Source organism: Anguilla rostrata, chromosome 7, assembly GCF_018555375.3.
Source record: "Anguilla rostrata isolate EN2019 chromosome 7, ASM1855537v3, whole genome shotgun sequence".
In the NCBI taxonomy this organism is placed as follows: Eukaryota; Metazoa; Chordata; class Actinopteri; order Anguilliformes; family Anguillidae; genus Anguilla; species Anguilla rostrata.
Genome location: NC_057939.1, coordinates 39,197,958 through 39,207,857, shown reverse-complemented (window position 1 = coordinate 39,207,857; position 9,900 = coordinate 39,197,958). Strand labels below are relative to the sequence as shown.

Here is a 9,900-nt window from a genome sequence, read left to right as displayed (position 1 = left end):
TGAAATAATTATGAGCACATGTGCTCATGTTTTGTGTATTGGCTACTAACTATTTGATCTTAAAACTAAATCTATATTGACAGTCTTGACAGAATTAACTACGTACTGTATATATTGAGACTGATGATTCTGCTTTCACTGTGGAGGAGGAAGACCTGCCTTTTTATTGTTACCCATATAGCGTATTGCATATTTCATAATGGCATGAGACACAGGAAGTTGGAATATCATTTAATTTAATTGTAATTCATACATACATTTTCTATGAACACTTTGACAGTTCAATAAAGGTATCTAAAATTACATAAAACCCTTATGGATAATACAAGTCAAACTACTGAATACTTAAAAATAATAAAAAGTAAATCATAAGACATTTTCGTTATTTCTACTCCCAATCATCTATGAATCTTGTTCATCTTTGCAAGCATTTATTCATCCCTAATGTCTTTGATAGGGAGGTTCCTTTGCATGTTTGCTGGTTATATATGGTTATGTCATAATGTAGAACAGGTTCTAATTAATATACAATTGCATTCATTAATATAGAAAACTCAACAAATCTAAGAAAATCACACTTTGATATATATTGAAAAGAGAATTACACTTTGTTAATTAAATGTAAAAAAAAAAATAAAAAAAATAGAATGACCTATGGTAGGGCTGCCACATTTTGATAAAATGTTTTATATTCCTCAAATATAGATTTTAAAAAAGAATTAACATATACATGCACAATGAACATTGAAGATTATTGATGTGATCACATTATTTTTGCAAAATTTCTGAGTCATTCTGATATATCAAAATAGTCAAATGTCTGTTTTCTGTGGTTCTGTTGTCTGCTTTCTGTGGTTGTCTGTGGTTTCTGCCAGAGTCAGGTTCAAAGTCCTACACTCTGCAGCCAACAGGACAATAGGCGACTTGCACTTCCTGCCATCCGGGTGATTGGTTTGCACTCGTCCCAACCACAGAAGCTTCTCCACCCTATTCAATCTCTGCTCTCTATTTTGTTGATGAATGTCCTCAATTTTTGTTTTTAGTCCCTCCTTCAGAAAGTCCCTCCCTGGCTGACCTTTTTTGTCCTGCAAACTGTCGCTTACCTTGTTTTTTGTATCTGCTGCTATGCTAGGCTAGCTGTTTGATTACTGTTCTTTCTGTGGTATTGGTGATTTTGTAAAAATTCACTCTAAAATATGAAGAAAGAAGTGTTATATTATGTCAAAAATAAAGTTTTTGTTTTTTTCTCTCAGGTTTATCTAATTGTATGCACAAAAAAAACAGTCAAAATGTTCAGGACCTCATTTTAGCAGGACTTTTCATACTCCTTTCACCTCCAGTAAAACAGTTAGATTAGCAGATTGTTCTGCAGTATATAAAAACATTAACTTAAGTAACTCTGCATAACATGTAGTTAAATTTCAATGGCAGACTAAATGACGTTATGCAAACTGGGTGCATGTGTGCTCATCCTCAATTATTCTAACTCTTCCAAAGCAGATTCTTTTGTGAATGTTTTCCATTCATTTGGGATTGCACCAGCACCCACAAATTTAAATTTATATTTATTCTCTAATTGTTCCTGAAATTGACAGATGAACCATTTCCAGTAGCGCTGCACACTGCCATCTGGAGTAATGTTCCATTTATTGTAAGGGTCTCCAGCTTTTCTGTAAGTCTTGTAGGGGATAATCTCATTCTCATTCCAACGAGGAGTGAATTTTTGATCACTGCTGACTGCTGTGGCGCAGAAATTGACTGAAAAATGATCTGTGTCCTTGTAGTGCCAGCCAGCAAGTGCATCACAACGGTGGATCGTTACACTGTGTTCTCCATCATGGTTAGGGATGGTGTTTGTGCAGATGGCTTTGCAGAAAGGACACTGAGCCCAGCACCCCTGCAGCTGGTTGAAGAGGTATTCAGTTGGTTTCTTTCTCAAAGTTTCCATGTCAATTGCTTTTTCATCCTTCAGAATTTCATCGAGAGACTTGGCCATCACATCTTTGAAAAACTGCCAGTCTTCAATGTCTTCATTTTCAATGGTATGCAAATCATTTCTGTTTATTACCATGTGCTCCCCCAATGTTTTACAGAAGCAGTCAAGCCACATGGATGCATTTCCTTTCTTATCTTCCACTTCTCTGGTTGCTTCTGTGCTTGCTGATAAAATCAGATTTTTGAGGTTTCCAAGATTTTCCTCATGCATCATACGCAGTTTTCCAGTATCACTGCAAAAGTTATCCGTCTTTTCTTGGATAAATCTTTCAAAATATATCTTTGGGAAGTCAATGTATTCAGCAAATGAGCTGAAGTCCGTCTTAGTTGCCAGATGTTTCATTATGTGATTCTCAAGATTTGACCTATTGCTGTTGAATGCTGGATTGTTGGATTTCATTTCACCTGCAATGTGCTGACTGGTTTTATCATTCACTCCATCCAGAACTCCTGGCTTGATGTGTTTACAGAGAAAATCAACAAATATTGTTACAGAATTTGCTCCTTTGCAATAGTTTCTGAATGCTTGGAGATAGTTGTCTCTTTGGCTTTCCAGATATGTCAGTGGATGGTTTGATGTCTTAAAGGTTTCCTGCATCCTCTGAAAGCTTGAAACATATTTCAGGCAAATATGAATAGACAGGTCTGCCCTGAATTCATTTATGAACTTAAGCATGCCTGTGGAGCAATGGTCAGCAATGGTCATCTCAATAGTTTTTAATATCTCATAGATGAAGCTTTCATTAAAATCTTCCTTGCTCTTTTCTTTTGCATCAACATATTTTGTGACAGCATAATTCACGTCTTGTAGAACTTGCCTCCATGATGTTGTCCACTTAGAATGTATTTTCTTTTCAAACTCAAACTTTCCTGTTTCACCTTTTATTTTATGCATGACATTTGGCTGTTTTTCAAAGTGTTTAAGGAGGATTGTCTCCACTACAGCCTTTACATTCACACACTCATTGGGGATGTATGCTTTGGCCACTTCAGCTGTCCAGTTCTGCCAGAGTTTGTCAAATTCTTTAGTCACCTGCATGTCATCAAGGCGTTGTGTTTTTAGATTGGATGCTATGGTTTTGCTCTGCTTGGTTAACTGTGCTGTATATTCAGTTTTTTTCTGGTCTAGTGCTGATTTGTTTTTCTTGAAGATAACTAGTTCTTTGCATTTCTTTACTGTCCCACCAATGAGCTCAGTTCTTAGGTTGCTGAAACGTGTGTCAATGTTCGCCCTCCATGTTATTAGAGTTTCTCGATGTTTGTCTTCTGTGAAATACTTCTGTATCTCTTGTTGCAGTTGATTGTAGACTTGATTGTTAAAATCTTCCATCAGGTCTGGTACATTCACGTCCTGAATCAAATTGCTGTCAATTTGGTTGCACAGATTGCTCTGCATCTCCAGAGCACATTTTCTCAGCTCCCATGTCCATGCTGCATACTTTTCTTCCAGAGAAGTGTACACCATCATTTCAACTGTGTTTCTAAAACTGAAAACAAAGTTCTCTTGTAAAAGTGCTTTCCAAATGTCACCAACCCGTGATCTGAATTCTGAAAATGAGGAAAATGTATGCTCTGGTTTCCACTCTGCAATTGTTAGCAGCTTGGTCTTCAGCTCTTGCACATTCTGACTGTAGGAAGGGTTTGGTGGGGCCATGGGAGGATCCCCCTCCAGAAGATTCTTGAAGTAGAATACTTGGGATTCAATGTCAAACTGTATTACATCACTGAATTCATTAATGCCATCAATGTTCTCTTCCTTTGCTGCTATGGTAGCCATATTATCAAGTTTCTGCAGGAGATGTCTTCTCCCTTCCATGTTCTTTTCTTCAGCCGATGCATCGGCAACATTCTGATGTACAAAAATGCAACTTGGTTCAATTTTGACCTGTTTCATTCGCAAAAAAGCCTGTACACAAATCTGAAGGATGTCCTGCATTTCAGATGGGTTTTCCCCCATAATGTTAATTACAGTTAAATCACCAAGTCCAATGATGAATGTGGCAAGCTCATTGTCATGGCTCACTGATATCTTTGTACCAAGCTCTGGTGATCGGAGACCTTCTGTGTCCACAATGAGGACAAAGTCATATCCAAGTTGATTTCTGATGCTGGAGTCCACCGGTATGAGCTGCATGAAGGCTCCACGGGTGCACCTTCCTGCGCTCACAGAAAACTGAACACCAAACATGGTGTTCAGCAGTGTGGATTTCCCAGAGCTTTGAAGCCCTAGAATGGACAGAACAAATAATTTTGTGTCTCCAAGAATATTAACAAGTTCATCCAAAACCGCTTCAATCCATGTTAAAGGCACATGGGCAGCATCTCCATCCATAAGCTCAAGTGGACACCCATAAACCAGCATATCTGCCCCAATTTTAGGCAGAATAGTGGAGAACTGTTTTGTTGGTCCTGGTGCTTTTGGTGTTGTTTGACTGGCTTCATACAGTTGACCAACCTCTCTCATAAGATGCTGGAGGCTAATGGTTGTTGCAGCCATTTTGTCAGATATGTTGTTGAGGTTTGATTGCATTTGATTGACATGAGATGTTTTTTCCTTGTCCTTTGGTACTTCTCTCATTTTTCTCCAGGTTGATTTATAGTCCACTTCAAGCTCTGCAAGTACATCAGTGGTAAGATCATCCAGGAAGATTGTGAGCCACTTCAATGTGTACAGTTTTGTGTCTTGGGAAGTATTAGGTGTATTTAAGCAATCTATGAATGATCTTACAAAGTCGTTGAGAGGTGTGGCCTTGTATAGCTGTCTCTGTCTGATTGCTTCCATATTAGCTGAGATTTCACTCAGCTGCTGTTCAATGCTTTCCTTTTCTTTGCACTGCAAGCGAAACTGCTCTTTGTTTTTCCTACACCATTCATGCCACAAATCACCCTGAAGGGGCAAAAGCTTCTCTCTCAGAGTGAATGAGTTCTCCTTCAAAAGACTAATTAATGTCTGAGCCTGTTCATAACCTTCTTGATATGTTTTGTGAACTTCATTCACTTTGAACTGTTGCTTAATTGCAATTTGACGGCACATGTCAATGCTTGTTGTCTGTTTATTTTCACCAATGCACTGTCTGATACTTAAAATCAGTTCTTCTGTAAATTCAGCATGATTCCTGTTCTTTGCGGCTAGCCTAACTCTGGTAGGATTGTTTGACCGCTGAATGAGTTCTTTGCCTGAGAACATGCATATCAAGGGGACTGGAGACTTAGAGATTTTCTGGGAAATCGCTTTTTCGGCTTCATCCAAAGGATGCTCTGAAAGTAGAAGCACATTGACAGTACTTACTGCCTGAAGAAACTCAAGCTGTTTTTGATGCTTTGCTGCATCACCATGAAGGTTCAGAAAGGCCACACAGTCATCGAATATGTCATCTTCCTTCCCTCCTGGACAGTACCATGCAATCTCCACAACTCCATTCATGAGCAAGCTGTCTTTGGTGCTTCCCTTGCAATGGCGGTGAAAAAATACACTGTGCTTCTGTTTGCTAATGACACCATTCATTATTTGGGACTTGGAGTTGTAATTTGACTCACCTAGTCTAATAAAGGAAACAACTGGGACTGGTGTGCAGGACATTTTTCTGCTCTTGTACTTTCCAGGACTGTCAGCTGTAGAATTTGTGTTACTTTGCCATGATTTACTGATGTATTGCAGGACCCAGAAGGGGAATTCAACCTCCTCCGTACAGGGGTCAGGTACTAGGAAGGGAATTGCAAATTGGCAAGTAGAGAGCTTTTTGACAATGTACTGTCGCAAGAAGTCATTGGCACAATGGAAAACTGCCATGTGAACATCCATTGGATGAATCTGTGTCTCTGTGCAGCTCACATCCAGGAAACTGTTGTCACTAAAATCAAAAAAATCATCATTGTCAACAGTGGCTCCAGCATCCTCTAAATCCATGCTACTTGTGTTATGCTTTATAAACATGTACCTGGCTCTGTAATCCAACATCGTGAGCTTGTAGAGATAGTGGGAGCTTAGCTCTTTCTCCGAACTAGGTTGATTTACACTAAGAGATAAAGTGTCAATGAGAAGAACATTTGCTTGTGACATCTTTTTGGGGTAAGAGTCAATCAGACCAAGCTTTTGAAGCAAATTCATGAAGCTGTCTCTTTTTTTACATACAGTGTCATTTTCTGGTGTATTTTCCTCATCTGTTATCTGAATCTGAGATAAGGATGGCACTTGCTTCAGTAGTAAATTAGCCTGCTTGTAGACTGTATCCTTTGGCTCTGCTCTTCTGTCATTCATCTGCGTCCCCATGACTATAGCTTGTAGTGCACTCTCTAGCCATTGCCAATCACCATGGCTGTTTTCAATTGCTGATTGAATGGCAACTGAAAGTTTGTCCTGCAAATGTGACTTAATGAGCTGCAATCGTTTTCCTTTTTCTTTTGATGGTACCTTGCTGTCTTCATCTATGGATGTTGTCAGTGCTGTTTGTAACAGGTAGGCCTGAGCCCTGGTGGCACACTGATCTTTCAGAGAAGAGTACATGCTATATGCATGCTGCAATTTAGTCTGCAAGAAGTTTATTTCTTTCCAATTCAGAGCATGATCAAATGTATTAGTTTCCATACTGTATCCTAAGACAGTGATTATGGAAAGCACCAACAGTTCAGCTTCATCTTGATCATTGTCTCTCCACGTCTTACAGAGTGAATTCAGTGATAAGGTTATAGTCTGTGTGGCTTCTATTTTGGCACTTTGTAATTTTTCAGAAGAACTGAGGGTGTTTCTGCAGTATAACACTTCTTCTTTGGCACACTCCAGAATACTGGTTAGCCCTGAGAATTCAGTAACATAAATGACTCTGTTTGTATTTTCTTTTATGAGCTGCAGTCCTTTTCCTTTTACTTTTGATGATACCTTTCTGTCTTCATCCATGGATGTTGTCAATTCTGTTTGTATCAGGTTGGCCTGAGGCCTGGTGGCAGCAGAAATGACTCTGTTTGTATCCTTTTCCAACACCTTTTCCACATTTATCTTTGTGATATTTGTGTATGCTTCCATTAATATATTTCTTAAATTCAAAACGTCTTTGAAGTCATCTTTATGAGCTGCTATGAGTATTTCCCAGACAGGAATCATTGTTGTTCCTCTATCAATAACACTCCAGGTTCTGTTACTGGTCACAAGATGGGACTTCCACTGCAAGTGATCATCAACTTCAGCAGGACCACCAGTTTTACTGATTGACAGTCCAACTTGACTCATCAGTGCTTCATCGGATCTTCCAGTGGAAGACCCTTTCAGCTGTGGAGAGGATGCTATTCCTCTGCTTGAAGATTTTTGAGAAAGCCCATTATATACAGAACTGACAAAATCATTCAGAGCCTCTGATGTCAACCTCCTAATATCTGACAGGTCATCACTACTGAGGACTGCAGCAGAAGCTCTCCACCAGAAAATCCCTCCAAAGTGTATAGGGCCCTGGTTCACATGTGAACCAAATCTGTCATAGAATTTGGCAATTCTAGAAATTACTGTTTCACTGTCTTTACTATGCATAATGTCTGCTTCAATGTCTTTAAGTGCATGTAGTGCTCTAGAGGAAAGTTTGACTTGATTTTTCTCAATAATGCTGGAAGCTAGTGGGATGTAGCTGTACTTTGTGTTGCAGATGTATGTCTCTTCATTTAAATGAGCACTGTTTTCCTCTATCTCGCTTAATTTGATTTCCTCTTCAATGCCCAGGGATCCTGCCTTTACCAAGTCGCTGAAGCTTAAGCCCAGTTTCTCCATGACTTCCTGATAAACAGTTCGGGACTTTTGGGATGAAAACTCTTTCTGCCCATAAATGGCACTTTGTTGCGGACCAGTAATTGAAAATGAATCTGGAACCTCAATGAGCTGCTCTCTTTTTGCCAGCAAGTCCTGTGGATTGCTGGTTTTGTAAATCCCTTCTAAAGCTAGACCTCCAGATGCATTCCTTAAAACATCTTCATCTGAAATAATTTTGACTGAGAGCGAGAGATTCTGTAGTGTGTCTAACTGTCCACTGATGTCCTCTATGAGACCCTTTAGAGAATGACTAGCAGGAAACCAGCATCCCTGTGGTACATTCAAAGCGATGCGGATCTTGTCCTCTATAATTTTGACAGGATTGTCATTTCGATCCTTGCCATCCTTATACAAATTTTGAAGTTCAGTAAGCTCCTGTCTCAACAGCTTTTGTAGATCCATTCTCTCATGTATCTGCGGCTTCTTCTATTCTATAGACACTTCTCTGAATTATTTTCCTCTGCTGGTGACAGAGAATTATCCCATGTATTTTCCATTCTCCAAGTATTTTGCTCCATGACTGGGGAACATGTCGGCTTCCTATTCTGTGCTGCGAAGTATTCCAGTCGTTTCGGATGTCAATCAAATACTCAAGTCTGTCCAAAGTTCATTCAACAATTTTTCATCCACAATAATTTTCTTTCCCACAAAACATGCCTAGAGAAACAAAATAAATCCAATGTTATTGAAATGTAACATGTTTTACCTACAATTTAAAGGCACTGATTAAACAGTATACAATTATTTATATTGAAATAATTCCTTTCAAATGATGGGGTTCATTGAGTACCCATGTCTTTAATGAATTCCTTTTAGTCATGTGCCTTAGAACCAAGTATGCAAAGGGATATTTCTCCCAATTAAAAATAATTTTTAAAAAATCTCTTTGCCTACAGCCTGTGTGTATTGCCAGAGAAAAAACATGGAAATGTTAGCCAAATGTGACAGACTGAAACCCATTCCTCACAAGCACTTTCTAAATCACATGTATAATGAAATTTATTGCAACCTAAAGATAACTTTAATAATACCATTTAACACTAAAACCACCACGGGGTAAAATTTACCCGTTTCTGTTTTTCAAGTATATGTAGCCTCTGTTTCAAAAAAAAATTCATGTCTCCCAGTTCTTGACTTTTCCTAAAATTGAGTTAAGCACCTCCTAATGTAAGAAAGTTATAGATAAAAACAGAAAAAGGTTTGAGGCATTTATACCTATAAGCGCCAGCAGGTAAAATTTACCCACCGTAGAAAGTATTTATTTTTGGCGTAGCCTATTAACATATAACGGCATTTCTTTTCGCACGGTTTGTGTTCGTGAATTTCAGTTGCCACGCAACATTTTTTTTTTTGTATATCCCATTCCATTGTTCTCGTGCCTTTGAGTGGTATAACAAAGTTGTGTAGCCTATTTAGGAATTGCGCGTTTTTTGTGACATTCATTATAAAATAAAAAAAACCGATAGACAAAATGGATCGACAAAAAAGATTCATGGATGTCAATGAGGCATTAGCATTGCTGAATGCTTTGAGTGATGGGGAGGTCTCCGGGTTGAGCGATGTGTCGTGGGTCGGTGAGGAAGATGCATCGGATGGATCATCTGACAACGAGCCAAAGCCTCAGAGGAGCAAAGTATCGTTGAGACGGTCGGATCAAGTTATGCCTGCAGTGTCAACTAAGGGCATATGTACAGTACTTTTGCAAGGTAGGCATAAACACATTCACTCTCATTGTACCTAGCTAGCTAGTTATCGATAAGGCAAATCTCAATAACTCAATTTCATTGATGTCTGTGTTACTGGCACCAGACCGAGAGTAAATCAAGACCGGCGCAAGGGTTACACAGGCTAGGAAGCACTGTGTAGCGTATATATAAACAGTTTATAAAACTACTGTGTAAAATTGAAGTTCATGGAAATAACAATTCAGCATGACAACGCCCATCGGAACAATTAGCTACAAAACGAAGCTTGCTACACACTCTCAAAATCATATTAAAACATTACAAAACAACTAATACTGCATTCACATTAGATCCTGAACCAAGCTAAAGGTAGAAAAATGAGTTTTGCAGTACCTGTGGATTGATAGAGAGATGACCAAAGTTAGCGTC

The 9,900-nt window shown here is 38.8% G+C and overlaps 1 protein-coding gene across 1 annotated transcript in view; it reads right to left on the bottom strand.

The window, feature by feature from the left end:
• Window positions 1-216: 216 nt before the first annotated feature.
• Window positions 217-9,900, bottom strand: part of LOC135259664 (interferon-induced very large GTPase 1-like) — a 31,116-nt gene continuing 21,432 nt past the window's right edge. The window contains exon 2 of the mRNA XM_064344264.1: window positions 217-8,443. Within this exon, the coding sequence (XP_064200334.1) occupies window positions 1,478-8,188 (6,711 nt within the window). The 5' untranslated portion in view covers window positions 8,189-8,443 and the 3' untranslated portion in view covers window positions 217-1,477. The remainder of the gene's footprint in view (window positions 8,444-9,900) is intronic.